This window comes from Narcine bancroftii, chromosome 12 (assembly GCF_036971445.1).
Source record: "Narcine bancroftii isolate sNarBan1 chromosome 12, sNarBan1.hap1, whole genome shotgun sequence".
Classification (NCBI taxonomy): domain Eukaryota; kingdom Metazoa; phylum Chordata; class Chondrichthyes; order Torpediniformes; family Narcinidae; genus Narcine; species Narcine bancroftii.
In genome coordinates this window covers 81,096,994-81,116,852 of record NC_091480.1, presented here as the reverse complement: position 1 = coordinate 81,116,852, position 19,859 = coordinate 81,096,994, and the positions used below count along the sequence as shown (strand labels likewise).

Here is a 19,859-nt window from a genome sequence, read left to right as displayed (position 1 = left end):
GTGTCTCTTCAGTCTTCAGTCTTCAGTCTTCTGATTCAAAATGTCTTTCTGCCTTCAATATATAGCTTTCTGACTTGACATCATGAATGAGATCAGTCTCAATTCCTGGAAACTATGTGATCATTTACTGGAACCAGCTCCAGTTTCTTAGAAACCATGTGATCTTCATAACTCTGGCTTGCAGATGTCATGTCTCCGAAAGAAGACCTCACTTCTGAATATATTGAATGGGTGTGTGTAATCCTGTTCCAAACCCACTACATTACCTAAGACATATTTAGAGAAAATATAGTTTAACATTAACCTAAATATTAATATTAATACAGATCCATTTCAGTGTAAAAAGATGCAAACACATATAAGAGATGTAGCACACATATTTACAAGTGATATATTTGAAGTATAGATCTAAATATAAATAAGTATTGTTAAATTATATTGGATTCACAAAGGGATTGTATGAGTAGTATGATCAGTTCATTAATTGTTCAGCAGTCTCACTGCCCGTGGGAAGAATCTGATCCTCACTCTGGTGTTTCTGGCTCTGATACTCCTGTATTCTTTCCTGACGGGAGTACCTGGAAGATGTATGCGGGGTTGTTGGGGGGGGGGGAGTGGGTAGGGATCCTTAATGATTTTGCAAACCCTCTTCTGATAATGTTCAAACACAGTTGGACTTCTCTATCCCTCTTCTCTTCTGTTGTGTGCTGGAAGCTTTCAGGGGAAGGTTGTGGCCTGAAAACAGAACAAAATCACCCTTGACTCTGCCGACAATTGCACTGAAACTCCTCCTGCCTTTAGTTGTTCTTGTCTGCAAGTGGAAATGAGAGGAACACAAGCTTTTAATGTCCTGTCCTTTAAGTTTCAGGAAGTACAGCAATAGTACGGAGAGGTAATCCTCATTCAGTTATACTCAATGAGCTCTGTTCTCCAGTGGGGAAAGATTCCACACTGAACTACCAATAATCAATGATGGTATTTAACATCTATTGGCAGCAGATGGCTAGTGTTGCAGTAACCTTTTTAATAAAAATGACAGCAGTTGGCAAACAAACTCACAGCTTAAAATATCATCGACCATTTGCAGAGATACTGAATTGAGTTTCATGCAAACATTAAAAAGCTATTTAATATTGAGAGATTGTCAATAAATGAGATAAGTAATCTTAGTAAGAAGCTTTAAAATCAATTCTCTGGATACACCTTATGGAGACAGGGAGATAATGGATAGAGGAGAATGTTCCATTTTAGACACCTCATTGGATTGAGGGATAGAGAAAGTGCGAGTCCAATCGACACCTTGTACTTGCTTGTTTTATTCATTCTTTAGGATTTGGCCATTGCCAAGATTTAATGCCTACCCCTAATTACCCCTAAATTGAGGGCTGAGGAGATTCTGTGCTGAGAAATTGGGAGTCCCACATGCACCATGTAGGATAAGGTCCTTAAAGTGAAGCAGCTGAGATTTTACAACCATGAGGGTCAACCTTCCTAATGTCTCAAAGAGAAGTAGGAAGGAATAAAAGTCCCCACCCAAAGTATTGACTAACCATTTCTCTCCATGGATGCTGCCTGGCCTGCTGATCCTTCCACTCTCTCTTGTTTGTTCTTGATTCCAGTATCTGCAGATGTTGTTTCTTTTATTGCACGTTCCCTTTTCCAGTTCATTTTCATTTGAGTAGGACTGTCACTTTAAGAGAACAAATCAAGCTGCAAGTTTGGGGAGACTGACTGTGAGCTGACAGACAAGGGCAGCGTGTACTCAAATTGGGTACTTCTGAAGAGAGAGGGAGAGCCTGGAGGCGCAGATGTGGAGACTATGTGACCACCATGTTGAAGACACGGTGCACTGTTTCCTCGGGGGCCATTTTAAGGAGGCAGCGCAGGAGCAACAGCTCTTGGAAGTAATACTGTGCTGAAGGGCATCTTGAGGTAATAGACAATCTGTCTGATTTCTCTGTGTTGTAGGTCAATGAGTATACCACACCGTGACCAAAAGGGAAGGTGTAGTGGCTCACCGGAGGCTTAATCGAACTGGCTTGGGAGGTCCAAGTGACATCATGACATCACAATGTGATGACATCATTTGGAACGTACAGGGTTTTCAAAAGCTGCAGGTGACTGTTTGAGTAAAGGACTTTTACTAAACTTTGACTCAACTACGTCTGATCTTTTCTTGTTCTTCATTTCATACTGTGACACAGTTGCTGGAAAGACAATTTTGAATGGCTGGCCCATGAAAGGGTTCTAAGAATCATTCACTTCGAATCCACTACGCAAATAAAAGGGGATTTTTTGATTGCCATTTGTCTGGAAGCATCTCAACAAGGATTTTGTGAGTGTATAAACTGTCACCCCAGTCTCTCCCATCTACTTCATGAACTTCTTTGCTTCAATTTCAAGCTTGCGTGCCAACTCTGAACCTTGAACTGCCTTTCCAGAATATTGCCTGAGCTGAAGTGGCTTGGGATATTCCACACACAAATACCTATTTGTGGATAGTTGGAAGTTAAGCAGATAAGGTTAGATAAGTTTAGATAGATAAGGTATTATATTATTGTTAATTAATAATTAAAATATTATTTTATTGACTCATTTCTATTGCTGCTGCTTGGATAACATGGTCTGGACTCATTTCTATTGCTGCTGCTTGGTATGTAACATTCTTCACAATGATTCTTTCCATTGAATTCTGACCAGTTGTAATTGTCTTAAGCTTGAACAATGACTAGCATCTGCCCTCCAAACTCTTTACCCAAGCCAAATCACATTTGTATTCCCCCAGCACACCCCACAGTAACTTCACCAGTCACCAAGTCTACCACTTACCGACGAGGCCAGTGGCATTTACAACGGTCAATGAACCCACCAACCCGCATGTCTTTGGGACGTGGGGGGAATCTGGAGCATCAGGAGAAAATAGGGAGAATGTGAACCTGAGGTCAGAACCAACCCTGTGTAGGAAGGCACCAGTTCTCTCCACTGCTTTACTCTTTTCTCAGCCTTGGATTTTTGGCTCTTGTTAAACCCAGTCTTCAATCACCCTGTGTCTTCCCTATAATGGTGAGTCTGACAGTTTTACATCCTCCGAGTACCTTTTGCAGCATCTCCTCAGTCATGTGGTGTTCCAGTCTGAGGGCAAAAATTCCAAGCTGAGACCATTTTGGAAGATTGTAATCAAGGTACTGACAAGTTTGTCAGTTTGTCACACATGCCTTTTGATGCCCCAATGTGTTCTGGACAAGGCAATGGATACAGAGGGTAGCAGCCATGAGTAACTGGTTACCACCTACCCCCTTGTACATGCAGATGCACAGACTAGCAATGGCACAGAATTGAGACATTGGTGTGTCTTCTCTGGATGCAGGTGCTGAACCTGATTGAGGCAACAGTTGTTCCCATCTAGGATTCTTTACTGGAACACAGTCAGAATTAAAATTGCATCTCACCATCATTTTGCTGCTATCCTCGAACACATTGAGTCTGACAGAAGCCAGAACGATGTGTGCATAAGTTCAGCAACTACACTTTACACTTGATTCCCGAAGAGACCTCTTCTGATTAAACAGTAGGAATCAGAAAAACAGGCTGACCTTTCAGTGGTGTCTTAGAAAGGGGAGAAGGGTACAGAAAGTCAGAGTGAATCATACCTTCATTCTCAATTAATCCTTCCAATCACCTGCCTGAGTATTTGACCTTCTTTGATATTTATTGTGCAGTTCATCTTTGGGTGTGGGGTTCAAGAATGAGGATTTTGTTAAAGGAAGCTTGGTTGGCAAAGTGGTAAAAGATCAGTGGGATTAGACGTGGGATAGTGGATAGTTGGAAGTGGGGAATTAGACACTGGTCAACACTTCACTGGCTCCTTGGAGCTTTCTGTGACTGGTGGGGACTGCAAGGGAGGGCTGCACGCCAGGATTACAATTTTAATGAAGTTTTATTAGTTGGTTTTAATAAAATTGTTTGTATATAACAACAGAATCACACTTGAAAAATCAAAAAAAAATCATCTGGAACAAAAGAAAAGGAAATTAAAATAAATTTTCCACTAAAAAGGGAAAATAAATTACTAGAATAAAGGTCCATCTGCCCCGTCCTGTCACACTTTCCCAGGAATGATCCCATGCAGGGAAGCTGGGCCATGGTGAAGGGTGAAGGGTGAAGGGTGCAGGCCATCTGCTTCTCGTCTAGCATCTTTCTATCTTTCCATGAGTATTAATGAACAAAGAAAGTGATGTTGGGCATCAGGAGGAGAGGTCAAGTGTCTACTTTGAGACACAAAGTGGAAAAACAGATTAGAACCATAGAACGCTACAGCACAGAAAACAGGCCATTTGGCCCTTCGAGTCTGTACCAACCATTATTCTGTTAGTCCCATTGACCTGTTCCCATTCCATAATCCTTCAGTCCTCTCCCATCTATGTATCTATCCAAATTATTCTGAAAACTTAAGATTGAGTTTGCATTCACCGCATCAGATTGCAGCTCATTCCACACTCCCACCACTCTCAGAGTGAACTATCCCCTAACCTTCCCCCTAAACCTTTCTCCCTTTCATCTTAAAATTATGCCCTCTCGTATTTATCTCCCCCAATCTAAGTGTTAAAAGCCTTCTCTCATCCACTCTGTCTATACCTCTCATAATCTTGTAAACCTCTATCAAATCTCCCCTCATTCTTCTTCACTCCAAGGAATAAATTCTAACCTGTCTAATCTTTCCCTGTAACTCAACTCCTTTCTTTTTCAAATATTTTTATTGATATAAACTTCACAATTATACCATGTGCTACAAGATTCAAGAAAGAAAAAAATTAAAACATGATAATAAAGAAATCTAAAGCACAATCATATCAATGAAATCTGGCCTCCTGGTCTTGTTTGCACGTTTTCCCTATAACTGAATGGATTTCCCCCCCCCTCCCCCCCACCCACCCCCACCAGGGGGTGCTAAGGTTTCCTCCTACATTTCAAATTTTAGACATACAGCACAGTAACAAGCCATTTCGGTCCATGAGTCTGTGTTGCCCGATTACACCCAATTAACAAAGAAACCCGGATTGTTGGGGTAACACAGTAAATTATTTAGTGCGGTGGGTGGTGGGGGGGGGAATCAGACATGATGGGCATGTGAGAAAAGGAATTCAGTGAGGAAATGGCGTTGTAGCTGGCAGACTCGATGGGCCAAATTATATGAAAAGGAACAATATAAAATGTCCATCCCTAATGGTCTTCTCCTGTTTAATTTTTCACACACAGGTACCTCCAGAATCACCAAAAGATCTTCACTATTCAAACATCACAATTTTTCCACTACCTGCAACTGTGAGTGTTTTTATTTTGTCTTGTGTGGTAGCGTGGTGATTTAATTTATACAATTGTTGGTGTATCTTACGTACCTGTGTGGCCGAAGTAAGAAAGAATCTCAGTGCATCCGAGCATTGAAGATGGCAATAAACTCTCACCTCATATATCTGAAAGTAAGTTAAAAGAGAAGATGATTATGGGCCTTGACAACTCGGGCTGATGGATATTAGCAGTGTGGTCAGGTGAGGAACACAGAATCTCGGAAGAGGCCTGGAGGTGATTACAGAGACACAGAGAGATGAGAGCAGGAGGCTTTTCAAGGTGGAGAATTGCTGTATTAGTTTTGTTTAACTGGGTGCTAATGTCGATTGGTAATTTAAGGGCTGGTGGGGGTGAGTGGATACCAGCTCCTGAGATCTGAAGGGCCTCATTCAACAGGGAAGCCAGGAAGAACTGTTATAATCATTGTCTGGTGAACAAAGATATGATGATGGTTTCAGCAGTGGATGGGGGAGAAGGGATGGAACAGGCCAGTGATGGAGGTTACATCAGCATTGGGGAGTGCTGGTGGGCCAGTGAAGTGCTTTGGTAGATTAATGCAGAGGTGATGCCCCTTGAAGACTACATTTTGATGTCCCTCGGAAGCAGTCATTGCCCACTATATGCTGATGCAGCTTACGATTCATTGATTCACACGAGAATCTTAGCAAGAATTATAAATGTATTTTTGTGGGTTTCGTTAGACATCCTGTAGAAGGAAGCTGTAGTCAAAATCACAGCTGTAGTCTTCCCCCAGCTGAAGAAGAGCTCAGGCCCAAAACATATCTCTACCTTCTATGGACTCTGTGAGAACAGCTGAGCTCCTGCAGCATTTCTGTGCTTTACTTACAAGTATGCAGACTTTGTTTCACTCCTCTTGGTTCATTTATCTCATCATTGTTTGTGGGGCCGTGCTTTTCTCCTCACACAACACATCGCCGCAGGTGACGTTAACTTGCTGTGAGGAGTGCGGGGTCTGCTTGTGCAGAGTGCCAGTACAAGAGATACCTAAAGCAAAAAACTGCAGATGCTGGAAATCTGAAATAAAAACAGAAAAAAAATAGACAACAGGCATAGACTCAATGGCCTCCTTGCTGATAGCAATGATTGTGTGAAGTCATGGGGGGAGGGGGGGGTGCGAGGTGTGCTATTATGAATGGTGAGGCTGGAGAAGGTGAAACAACGAACCAGGAGTGAGAGGACACAAGTCTTGCCTTAACAGCCCTTGATCATTGCAACCAGATCTTGACACCAATATTGCCTGCAAACTTTTTGTGAGGCCAGCAAATACAGGCTCAGAGCTAACAAAAGGATATAGATCTGTTGGAAAAAATGGGTGGAGAGATGGCAGATGGAACTTAATACAGTATAAGGCACTGCATTTTGGAAAGTACACAATAAATGGCAGCACTCTTAGGAGCATTGATGTCCATTGAGATCTTGGGAGGATACATAAAATTTGCAGATGCTGCGGTTGTTGTAAAAACAGAAATGCTGGAGGTGATCAGCAGGTCTCACAGCATCCATAGGAGGTAAAGATATATACCAGACATTTTGGGCTTGAGCCCTTCATCAAGGTATGAACAAACTGTAGGGAGGTGCCCAACCTGCAGACAAAAGATTTAATAGGATAAGGATGGGACAGAGGAAAGGGATGTTGGGTGCAAGTCCAAAGACCCCTGAAAGTGGCCACCCATGGATTGGGTAGTATGGCAAACAGGCCTTCATTCTTTGGGGCATTAAGTATAAAAGTCAAGTTGTGGCTGTTTAAAACTTTGGTGAGGTCACTTCAGAGTATTGTGTGCAGTTCTGCATTACAGAAAGAACATTAACCGCAAGGTTGCCTGGATTAGAGAGTATCAACTATGAGGAGTCCGACAAACTTAGATTGTTTTCTCTGGAGCATCAGAGATTGAGGACAAGATGTGATAGAAGTTTGTAAAATTATGAGAGGGATGGGTAGGGTAGGCAGTCAGTCATTTCCCCAGGGCAGAGAGGGGGTCACAGTTTAAAGGAGATCTGCAAGGCAAGCTTGCTCACAAAGAAAGGTGGATGCTTGAAGCACACTACCAGCAGGTATGATGGCAAAATTTAATAGGCATTTAGACAGACACATCAACAGGCAAAGAGTGGAGGGATTCAGACCATGTGCAGGAAAATTAGTTTAGATTGGTATCAGTGTTGGAATAGATATGGTGGGCAGAAGGGTCTGTTACTGCACTTGACTTGTCTGTGTTGGGTGTAAATAGAACAAGATCTATAGGTAGATGTAACTGGAGAGTATTAAAGTGAGAGAATCTGATGGAGTTGCACAATGGACTACACAATGAACATGATGTAGATGATACAGAAAGGTTCAGATGGTGAACTCAGGGATATAACCAGAGGCAGGGAAAGAGGAAATAGAAGTACAAAATAAAAGCAAGGAGAGGTTGAAAGTGGACAGTGATGCTGGAAGGGATAGGGCACAAACAAGCAACATGAGCAAGTGTGCTGAGGGTTTGAGTCTACCCTAATTCACAGACATGTGGAATAATCAAGTCAAACTATTGTGGGGTTTGGAACAATGAATGGAATCTGGAAGAAAGTTTAAAAATAGATTTAAACTGTAATTTTAAAACTTTCATCTAACAGCAACAATTCCCTTAAGGACCAGTTCAAGTTTAAATGTTAATCCAATGGAAAGTTTGTATGCACAGTATGTCTAAGAATATAAAACAGGATAGCTCAAGAACAAGTCCTTCAGTGGGTGCGTGTTGCGGAGGGGTGGTTGCTAGTATTTGTGTGCGTTGTTAGTGTGTGCAATATATGATATAGATCTGTTAACATCCTGTGGGTGTAAATATGTGCGTGTGTGCTTTTATCGGTTTGAATGTGAATATATGTTTCTCCTGCCCATTTCCTTGTGTGCAAATGCTTGCCTCTGTTTTGCATTTTCAGTAAACCTGGATAGATGAGAAAAAACTCAGTAATGTCATCTGCATCAACAGAGAGAAGTGGTGTCCAGTAATCAAACAGAATTGCTTTTGTCAGCTGCTGTAACTTTTATAATCCACGGGCAGCGGGTTTATTGTTCTGCCATCATTATCGAATCATAGAGTTCTACGGCAGGGATACAGCCCTTCTGCCCAACTTGTCCATGCTGGCCAAGCTTGTTTAATGCCTGCTTTTAGCGCACATCTCTGTCTTCAATCACAGGATGGTGGTGGGCAAGGTCAGAACCTTCAAGTTTCTCAGAGTCCACATATCAAAAGAGGCAGCACCCACTAAGCCACTGTGAAAAAGGCACACAACGTTCTAAGGAGTCTGAGAATATTCGGCATGTTGTCAAATGCTCTGTCAAACGGCACAGTTAGCTTAGTGGTTACAGCACCACCAACTGGGGTTTGAATCCAGTACTGTCTGCGTGGGTTTTCCCTGGGGGCTCCGGTTTCTTCCCTCTGTTCGAAACGTCCAAGGGGTGTAATTCAATCGAGTCTAATTATGCGGCATGGGCTCTTGGGCCGTGCTGTATGTCTAAATGTAATTTAAATTGAAACTTCTGCATGCGTATTATGGAAAGTAAATTGGTTGTGTCACAGCCTGGTTTGGTAGTTCGAGCGCCCAAGAACACAGAAGTCTTCAGGAAGTTGCAAACAGAGCCAGGTCCATCACAGGCACTGAGCTCCCATCCACTGCCGATATCTACGTGAAGCGCTCCCTCAGGAAGGCAGCCGGCATCAAAAATGATCCCCACCACCTTGGTCACAACCTCTTCTCAGTGTTACCTTCACACAGAAGATACAAATTATTGATGTCCAACACCTCCAGGTTCAATAACAGATCTTTTTCCCCAACAGCTCTCAGGCTCTTGAACCTCTCCCTATTACTCCAGGACCACCCAAAAACCTTTCATTTGCACTAACTGTGACTGCGTACATTTATTTATTTTTCTATATTTATCATCTCTGTTTTCTGTCTCATGGCACCTTCTGATACTTTGTTTATTATTGTAGTTGGTGTACCTTATGAACCTGTGAGGCCACACCAAAGAGGAGTTTTGGTGCATCACCATGTTGTACTTATGCATATGACAATAATCTCTTATCATTCACATCATCATATCAATATTTTATATGCCTTGAGAAGGTCCCTCCTCAACCTTCTACACTCCAGTGAGTCCCAGCCTATGCAGCGTCTCCTTAATATTCAAGCCCGCCTTTCTTGACAACATTCTCGTGCGTCTTGTCTGAACCTTTCCAGTGGGGTCTCCCAATATCTTGTACATCTGTGGCATTATATCCCTCATTCTGCACTCAGTGCCCTGACTGATGAAGATAGGCGTGCCCAACAACATCTTCATCACTCTGTCTACCTGTATTACCACTGCCATGATCTATGCCAGCATAGATTGTCCTGGCCGAATAGTATATTTCTCTGCAGTATACTCTGTGTAATGCGGTGTAACCATTTACAAGATAATATTTCATTGTCTCATGATGGTCTGACGTGGCGGTGTAAAAATCCAAATGTAATTTTGCACCAAAGACAATACTTTATCTTCATTGTCTGATGAATTTGCTGACTGGGATCTATTTTTGGTTTGTGCAGAGAGGTCCTATTTATTTCATCTGAAGTACACTTCATTTTGAGTGTATGTGTTTTTGTTATTGTTCCATTGATCTGAATATGTTCAATTGGCATGGTTTGGAAAAGAGCTTTGATCATACAGTGAGTGCCCCTTAGATATTCAACAGTGAATCTGTCTTCTTTAACTCCTCTAGACAAGGGGGTCTGTTTCACTGTCCATCAAGAGGTCCTGGCTGCAAAAACTAGACACTCTCCTACTTCCTGAAGGCTTTTTGAAAATTGTAAAGCACAGAAAATGGACAAAGGTAAAAAAAAATCACCACCCGTTTCAGTGATTGGAGACACTTTGTTTATGGATGCTCTAATTTTAACAAATGCATCACCCCAAGTGAGGAGAGGGAACTTGCTGTGGAAACTGGGGTTCAAGAGTTCTCAATGCATGCATCCATGGGTAGAGATCTCTCAGAGGCTTCGCATGCTTCATCCTCTGGATGACCCTGGGATTCAGATCAAGAAATAGTCCATCCACCAATAAATGTGTACTGCACAACAACCTCAGCTCCTTTTCAATATTTCTGAAGGTGCTTTTAGTCTTGTAAGGAGTGAAAGGTGCAGAGATAATTTGGCCAAAATCAGTTTGCATAAATGGTCTTTAGTTTGCCTGTAGATTGGCTGATGAAATGTAGGGAGAGTTGATGATCCTCCAACAAAGGCAATGATTTGAGGGGAGGGGGATTGAGGGAGAGGATTGAGAGAGAAAGAGAGAGAGAGAGAGAGAGAGAGAGAGAGAGAGAGAGAGGATGAAGATACGTATACATGGAAAGTGAAACAGAATAGGGACAAAATCCAGTGGGTAAGATCAAAACGGTGACCACTGTGGAAAAGGGGTATCACGACTCCTTCAGCCTGATCCACATTAACCACTGTGGAACAGTGGGTATCACGACCCTGTTGGTCTGATCCACATTAACCACTGTGGAACAGTGGGTATCACGACCCTGTTGGTCTGATCCACATTAACCATTGTATCTTAACTCCATTAGCTCCACACCACAAACTTTTTCAACTTTGAAATCATTGATGTTTCTACATGACTCAGCACAGAATACCCCAATGACATTGCAGCTGTATACTACCTACCCTGCAGGTTACACAAGTGGTGCTATTTTTATGACCCTTCAACTATCATACCATTACGTTTAACCACACGCCCTTGCTACTTTGCAGGCAATGGGAGACCTGCAGTCACCAGTCAAGTATTGTCCACATTATGCTGAGTAGAATCAGCTGGAACACTATCCTATGTGAGGAAGAGCAGTGTTGTTACCACTGCCCTTCAGTGTGGCGATAGGGAAGAGTCAACATTAAGCTTCTATGCCTTGTGTCCTGAGCTCTTCACATGGGATCACATGGGATCCAAGAAGAGATAACAGAATGGATAGAAAATTTGCTTCATGGAAGAAAGCAGAGGGTGATGGTGGAAGGTTGTTTTTCAGACTGGAGGCCTATGATTAGTGGTGTGTTACAGAATTCGATGCTGGGCCCATTGCTGTTTGTCATCCATATAATACATGGCATGATATAGCAAGTTTGCAAATGACACAAAACTGTATGGTACTGTAGACAGGAAAGACTGCCAAAAATTGAGCAGAATCTTGATCAGGTAGACAGAGGAATGGCTGATGGTATTTAGCAGAGAAATGTATTTAGGGACATCTAACATTGGAAGGATCTACAAATAGTGATTCCCAACCTTTTTCTTTCCACTCACATACTGTCTTAAGTAATCCCTTGCTAATCACAGAACACCTATAGCATAGGATGCTCTGTGGGTAGTAAGAGATTATTTAAGGTAGTTCATTCAGGTGCCTTGCTATTCGCCGTGGGTGATCATGTCTCTCCATCCGTCATGATCTCTGACAGATCCCCTATTCTCCTTCAGTGAAGGCTCCACCTTTGAGCTGAGATCATAGTTGATGTTGAGTTCATGATTATACAAGGGAAAAATACTGAAATGGTTTCCTGTTGCCTTCTTAAGGTGATATGTGAGTGGAAAAAAAAAGGTTGAGAACCACTGACCTACACAGAATGGTAGGGGACTGGGGAGTGTTGTAGAGCAGAGGGATGTAGGAACATAGTACCTTTAAAGTGGTGTCACAGGTAGATAGGGTGGTCAAAAAAGCTTTCAGCATATTAGCCTTCATCAGGCAGAGTAATTAGTTTAGTAGCCAGGAGGTCAGATTGCAGTTGTGTAAAATGTTAGTAAAGGCCACTTTGGAGTATTATGTTCAGTTTTGGTTATGTGCTACAGGAAAGATGTTGTCAAGCTGGAGTGTGTACAGGGAAGATTTACAAGAACATTGCCAGGACTTGGGGGCCTGAGCTATTGGGAGAGGTTGAGCAGGCTGGGCCTTTATTTCTTGGAGCGAGGAGGATGAGGAGGATCCCATAGAGGTGTACAGAATCATTACAGGATTAGATCAGGTGAATGAACAGTCTTTTGCCCAGAGCAGGGGAATCAGTAACCAGAGGACATTGGGTTAGGGGGGAGAAGTGAGAAATTTCATAGGAACCTGAGAGGTAGCTATTTTATAGAGGGTGGTAGGTGGACCGGGCTGCCAAAGGAGGTGGCTGAGGCAGATATGACTGGTACATTTCATAAAAATCTGGACAGGTCCATGGACAGGTTTAGAGGGATATGGGCCAAACACAAGCAGGTGGGACATTTTGGATAGCATAGGCAAGTTGGGCTGAAGGGACTATTTCCACACAGTGTGACTTTATGACTAATTGCAAGTCATAAGTGCCTTTCCTAAGGCAATCCCAAGGCAAAGCACAGATACCACAGAGCCATAGTGGGCCATGCTGAGATACAATGAAACAAAGCTGACCCAATTCATATCAAACTAAGATATGGCAGGCAGGCCATACTGAGTTATGTTGATCTATATTGAGCTGCATCAGGCCATACTCAGCTTGTTTGGGCCACCCTGATCCATTGTAGGCCAAACTGAGTTAAACCCATCCACACCAGGCCATAGTGAGCAAGCAAAACCATTCCAGACCACACTGATCTATACTCAGCCATTGCAAGCTTTCAAGCCAAACCTTGAGATCCAGAGGCATTCTGGAGCATAACAAGCCATTTGAGGCCCCATTTAGGCACACCAAATTGTACCATGGTGTATCAGACCACAATAAGCCATATTTAACTAGACGACCCATCTACTATAGATTATCCCAGGTCCAATTGACCACAACAAGCTGTGTTAATATGAGTGCGCATTACATGTACAAGTACTAGGTCTATATAAGGATGTACAAAATAGGAGAGATGTTAGATATCTTGCCTCATGCTTGCACTAACATCAGATCCCTGGATTTCCCTTGAAAGCAAAACTCGATTGACCCCATTCTTGGATACACTCAGTGACTGAATCGCCACAACTGTCTTGAGTGGAGAATTCCAGACATTGAACATTTTCTGTGTAAGAATAAAATCTTCTCACCCACTTGTAGCACTTTCTTAGGCGGTGAGCTTGGATTTGAACACAATGCTCTAAGCATGGTCCCACCAGAATCTTGTATAATTGCAGAGATACATTTATGTTTGTACTCAAGTCTTTTCAATGAGCACCAACAATGATTTTGTATTCCTGGTTGCTTCATATTTTGGTACAGGAACTTTCAAGAATATCCAGGTCCTTCTGAACACCTACATCTTCCGTTCACTCTCATAAGTCACTCTGTATACAATCATAGATTTACCTGTGTTTTGTGCATATCCCTCTAAACTAGCCATTCTCAACATTTTTTGGTTAGGATTCTGTTCCAAGTTTATGGGCCACCTTCCCTATGAACCAGTCAGTTTTGGTTTCTTCTGTACTTCTCTCCTATCGACTACACACACACACACACACACACACACACAAATTACAATTATTTATGTTACTTGGGGTGAAAAGAAAATAAGACTTTTACTTAAATGTACTGTGGTTCTGGGGAGGGGGGTTTGAGAATGGCTGCTCTACTCTTTCCTATCCATGTACCTGTCCACATGTTTTTCAGTCATATCTCGACCACTTCTCTTGGCACTCATTCCACATCCCCTCAATCTTTCACCTTAAACGTGACATCTAGTTTTACACTGTGAAAAAATATGGGCTGGTATCATCTGCAAACTTTCAAGAACTGGAAAGTGCAGTTAACTTCATCGCGATGATCTGGTCCCAACCCTGTTCCAAAAGTGGAGCCGTGGGCGCAATGTGTGCGGGACTAGCGTGGTCTCAAACTGAATTCCCCTTCCTGTCCCGAGCTGCAACTCCAGCCCCGGGGCTTGGGCAAGGAGTCCGAGCTCATTCTGAGACTGGAACGCTGCGTTTCTCAGGTGAAACGTGACGCCAATCCGTCGGGAAGGTGCAATTCCTCTTGATCTGAAGAGAAGTGTGGTCTCCTCAGCAGCGATTTTGAGAGGGTCATATGAACTAGGAGCAGATCGTTGAAAACCAACTCCTCGCTCTGACTTTATGCCTCCTGGTTCTAGACTCCGAGGCAACCCCACATCTGGCATCTGGAGTCCTGTCAGAGTGTTTCGAGTTTCAAGGGCATGGACGGATCTAATTGTTCCCATTATTGGTAGTGCCAGGAACCAGAGAACGTGGAATGAACATGACCAGCGAAAGAACCGTCACCAGGAATTAATTTTGCTCAGAAAGTGGTAAATATCTGAGATGTCTTGCCTGGTGGAGTTAGGTTCAACCACCGTCTTCAAGAGTGGGGGAGGGGGTGGTGGAGGACCACTGCCTGGTTTGTTTTTGCATGGAGCCTACATGGATTGAATGGGCCGAATGGCCTGTGCTGTAAATATTCTATGATTCTATCGGAAAATTGATCTTCAAAGCCCACCGCTTCCAAATACGTTGAGATTTGGGGAAAGATTTGAAGCCCAAATGACGCAGAGAGCCCCTCTTGTTACTTATTCATTGATGTCCATCCCCTGGGTGCAAGTGAAGACACGTCAGTTGGCGGATGTATAAAAGAGCTGAGAGAGTCGGAGAAAAGCAGCGAGCGGAACACGAGAGACGGATCAGACCAGGGACAGCGGCAGATCGAAGGGCTGGTGAGCTGCGGACTCTCTCTAGCTCTCTCTCTCTCTCTCTCTTTCTCTCTCTCGCACACACACACACACACACACAGTATTTTCTGTTTTTACTTTTCCTCCTGATCCCGTCCTTCTTACTCTTCTCTGCGGGGTCGAAAGATGGTTTATTCGTATGGAATGAAGATCTCCACGCCGATGGGAGGAGAGGAGGAACGCAGGGCTCTGGAGAGTGTCCTCAACTAAACTAAACTGAAAAGTGAATCTTTGCAGAGTTTGGACGGGACCGAGATGCGGCGTTGGGTGACAGTAGCCCCAAAACTCCCGTCAGGGCAAAGCGGTGGAATGTTCAAAACTGTGAACATCAGAAATCTTCCATCTTGTGTTTCCCGACATGCCCTCTCCTTTCTTAATTTTATTAAATTTATGGGATAATTTACTGGAATTGAGTGCAATTCCGTACAGGTTGAGCCTCACGGGGGACAGTCCCACACACACTGACCCTCACTAGGAGACTGATCCTCACTGGGGGACGGGTCTCTCACACACTGACCTTCACTGGGGGACGGGTCTCTCACACACTGATCCTCAATGGGGGGCGGGTCCCACACACAATGACCCTCACTTGGGGACGGGTCTCACACACTGATCCTCAATGGGGGGCGGGTCCCACACACAATGACCCTCACTTGGGTTCGGGTCTCTCACAATGACCCTCACTGGCGATGGGGTCCCACACAGCGGGACACACACACACACATACACAGAGTATACTTTATATTTATGCTGTCTTCTAGAGTTGATTGAGATGCCGCGTGGGTGTTTTACTCAGTTTCTACTCCACTCTCCTGTGAACACTTAACAGGCCGATGAACTTACACCTGTACGTTCCGCAGTTCCCAAGAACTGGAAAGTGCAGTTAACTTCATCGCGATGATCTGGTCCCAACCCTGTTCCAAAAGCGGAGCCGTGGGCGCAATGTGTGCGGGACTGGCGTGGTCTCAAACTGAACTCCCCTCCTTGTCCCGAGCTGCAACTCCAGCCCCGGGGTTTGGGCAAGGAGTCCGAGCTCATTCTGAGACTGGAACGCTGCGTTTCTCAGGTGAAACGTGACGCCAACCCGTCGGGAAGGTGCAACTCCTCTTGATCTGCAGAGAAGTGTGGTCTCCCGAATTCTGGTCGCTCTAGTCTAGCTCATCCATGCCGCCCGCGCTGCCTCCCGATACTAATCCCATTTGCCTGCATTAGTTCAAGTTTATTGTCATCTGAGTGTACATATACAACCCGTCGAAGCAGCGTTTCTCCGGGCCACGGCACACACACAAGACACAGAACGCACACCACTTGGGCTATGTGGCCCGGGGATCATCCGCACTCACTCCTGGTCCAGTCTCTGCTCCCTCGGCTGCAGTGACCCCTTTTACCAAACGTCGAGCCTCTAGATAGCATCCTATTGCCCTTTAGGAAGACGTCCAACCCCTGATATAAGGACGTAAGAATTAGAAGCGGAGGACGTCCATGCGGCCCGTCGTTCATGCCCTGTCATTCAATAAGATCGTGGCTGATCTGGCCTCTGTTTTTGTGCAAAAAGTTTCTAACCGCGTTCTTCATTCACTGAGGCATCGCTGTTATTTCCTGGAGCAGAGAGTTCAGAGTCGCCGCTCTCTGGGAGAAGCAGTTCCTCCTCATCACCGGCCTGAGTCTACTCCCCTGAGTCTTGATGTCCCCTGGTTCGAGTCCTTGAGCTCCTGACTGGCGCTGGGATCGCGTGTGCACGGCACCCAGGGCTCCGACATGAGTGTCCATCGCTCATCTTGCTGCTTGGGTTTTACAGAAATGACCAGCGCAGTGTACATCAGTCTTCTGGTGGTGGTCCTGGCTACAGGGTACCTGTGCAAGCCACTTTCGGGCGGGATGGCCCTGGAGCGCAGCGGCAAGTACCCCTCGACCTTCGGAGGAGGCTCGCTCAGCCGCCGCGGTGCGCCTTCACCAGCGGAGGAGCTGATTTCCAGACTATTGCCCCAGATTCAAGGAGGTAGGTTTGCATCAAATCTCCCCTCCCGCCGAGACTCCAATCTTCACCCGAAAGGCTCACGGGGTTACCACTCTCCACACATGTGGCAGAGATACGGGGGAGAGGGGCGGCTGTGGGGAGAAGGTCAGCCCAATGACCCTGGGCGGACACTGGCGAAATGAGCGTGAGTGACAACGATCCCTCGGAGCCAAGAGAACGGGTCTTGGACCGCCAGGTGGACGCTGCGCCCGAGCGCCAGGCGGAATGTCCTAATGCGCTCTCTGCCTGCAAAATAGCCAGCGGTAAAGCTGGTCTCTGTCTCCGAATCAATGCTGGCATTCCTTCTCCTTCTGGAGGGGTTCGAGGGCCAAGAAGGCGAGGGGTCAATGTGTGTGGGAACCATCCCCAGTGAGGGTCAGTGTGTGTGGGACCCGTCCCGTAGTGAGGGTCAGTGTGTGTGGGACCCGTCCCGTAGTGAGGGTCAGTGTGTGTGGGACCCATCCCCTCATAAGGGCAGTGTTTGTGGGACAACATCCCCTGTGAGGATTGGGCTGTGAATGAGGGGAGGTGAGAGGAAACTCAGAGTTGATCTGTGTTTTTGTTGACACAGCAGGGCTGTTGGACCAGCCTGACCGGTATCAGTTGAGAGATGTTCTCCACCAAATGCATGACAGGGATTACACAGGGTGGATGGATTTTGGAAGACGCAGTGTCGAGGACTATGAACTGGACTCCTAAACTTCATAGGAGTGGTGAAAACAGAGGCCAGTCAGAGAAAATTCATATGTGGCCCTTGGAAAACAACCCTTGACCCAATGTCCTAGCTGACTGAGCCCCGAACCTTCGACACCAATTAAGATATAAACTCATTTTCAAAATGATGCTTGAAAGAGTTTTGACCTGACTGAGAATAATTCCAAGGTTTACAGTTGTTGATTTTACTCAGAAAATTTGATACTTATGGTTGTTTTAATAAACAGTGTATGTGTGTTAACCGTACCACGTCTCTGAGTTTACTGAGAACAACAGGTCACCAAGGGGTGGGGGAACAATAGTCTGGAGGGGGGAATTGTGGGGGGAAGTGGGAACATTTGACAAGGGGAGAATTTGGAAACAGAATAATTGATTGCTTGTGAGCAGCGAGGAAAGGTGGGGTTGAAGTCACACTGGGTTCTTCTTCCCCTGGAACAAAGGAGGCTGAGGGGTAAACCTAGAAGTTTATAACATCCTGAGGGGTGTGGATAAAGTGAATGCTCACAGACACTTTCCTATGGTAGATGATTGAAGAATTAGAGGGCAGACATTTAAGGTGAAAGGGAGACCCGAGAGGAAACCTTTTTCACTGCACGATGGTCCATATTCTGAACAAGCTGCCAGAGAAAATGGTAGAAGTGGGGGCAATTATGATGTTCAAATGGCTTTTAGATAGAATGACGGATAGGAAGGGTTCAGAAATATATGGCCAAATGCAGATCATAAGACAGAAGTCATTAGAGCAGAAACAGGCTACTCAGCCCTTTGAGTCTGCTCTGTCATTTAATTGTAAGCTGTTCCATTTCACCACAGCCCCACTGCCCGGCCTTCTCCCATAACTTTTGAAGCTCTGGTTAATCAATAACCTATCAATCTCTGCCTTATATACACCCTCTGAGCTGACCTCTACAACTGCCTGTGGCAACAAATTCCATTGATCTACCTCCACATTTTTGTTCCAAGCAGACACCCTTCAATCCTGTTGTACCTTTTTGTCCTAGACTCTCCCACCATGAGAAACAACCTTTCTACATCTCTGTCCATGCCTTTCAACATTTGAATTTCTCCTAAACTCCAATGAGCACATGCCAAGAGCTGTCAAAGGCTTCTCATATAACCCTTTTAATCCTAAAATCATCTTTGAGAACCTCCCCTGAATCCTCTCCAACGTCAGCACATTTTTTTCTTTAATGAGGAGCCCAAATCTGCTCACAGTACTCCATGAGGTCTCATCAGTGCTTTATAAAACCTCAACATCACACCCCTGTTCTTATATTCGATTCCTCTTGAAATGATTGCCAGCACTGCATTTGCCTTCTTCACCACCGACTCAACATGTAAGTTTGTCTCATCCAGTTAACCTGCATGTGAACTCCCAAGTTCCTTTGCATCTGGGAATTTTCAATTTTCTCCCCGTTTAGAAAACAATCTGCCCTTTTATTTCTACCAGAGTGCATGACCACACACTTTCCAACATTGTATTTCATTTGCCTACACTCCTCATTGATCAAAGACCTTCTGCAGCCTCAGTTTCCTCAATCCTACCTGCTCCTCCACCTACCTTCATATCATCTGCAAACTTGCCCACAAAGCCATTCATTCTATAATCTAAATCATCAATATACAACATAAAAAGAAGCTTCCCCAACACGGACCCCTGTGAAACACCACTAGCAACTGGTACCCAATCAGAATATAATCCCTGAATTCTGGTTCTGCTTCCTGCCAATTGGCCAATACTCTACCTGTGCTAATATGTTTCCTGTCTTGTTAAGCAGCCTCATGTCTGGTTCATTGTCAAAGGCCTTCTGAAAATCCAAATACACAACCAAAATTCCAAATCCATCTCCTTTATCTAGACTGTCACTTCTTTAAAGAATTCCAATAGGTTTGTCAAGCAAGATTTTCCCTTAAGGAAACCATGCTGGTTTTGGCCTATCTTGACATGTGCCTCCAAGATCTCTGGAACCTCACCCTTGACAATTGACTCCAACATCTTCTCAACCACTGATCTCAGGCTAACTGGTCTATAATTTCCTTTCTGCTGCCTCCCTCTCTTCTTGAATAGTTGGGTGACATTTT

The 19,859-nt window shown here is 44.5% G+C and overlaps 1 protein-coding gene and 1 long non-coding RNA gene across 4 annotated transcripts; one reads left to right on the top strand and one right to left on the bottom strand.

Annotated features, from left to right (window-relative positions):
• Positions 1-395: 395 nt before the first annotated feature.
• LOC138747673 (uncharacterized) lies at positions 396-15,705 on the bottom strand. The gene is made up of 4 exons (XR_011347605.1): positions 15,564-15,705; positions 6,194-6,381; positions 5,397-5,471; positions 396-811 (listed from the first exon to the last, which is right to left on the bottom strand). It is a non-coding gene; the product is annotated as an uncharacterized lncRNA (long non-coding RNA).
• LOC138747671 (gastrin/cholecystokinin-like peptide) lies at positions 14,924-18,023 on the top strand. Of its 3 annotated transcripts, none has more exons than XM_069907154.1 (3): positions 14,924-15,031; positions 16,845-17,045; positions 17,638-18,023. In XM_069907154.1, the coding sequence occupies exons 1-3, from the start codon at positions 14,941-14,943 to the stop codon at positions 17,760-17,762; spliced, it is 417 nt and encodes a 138-aa protein (XP_069763255.1). In that variant the 5' UTR covers positions 14,924-14,940; the 3' UTR covers positions 17,763-18,023. The 3 variants fall into 3 exon arrangements, with proteins under 3 accessions (XP_069763255.1, XP_069763254.1, XP_069763256.1); XM_069907153.1 differs by having other exon boundaries at positions 17,635-18,023; XM_069907155.1 differs by lacking the exon at positions 14,924-15,031 and adding an exon at positions 15,709-15,778 and having other exon boundaries at positions 17,635-18,023.
• Positions 18,024-19,859: the final 1,836 nt, after the last annotated feature.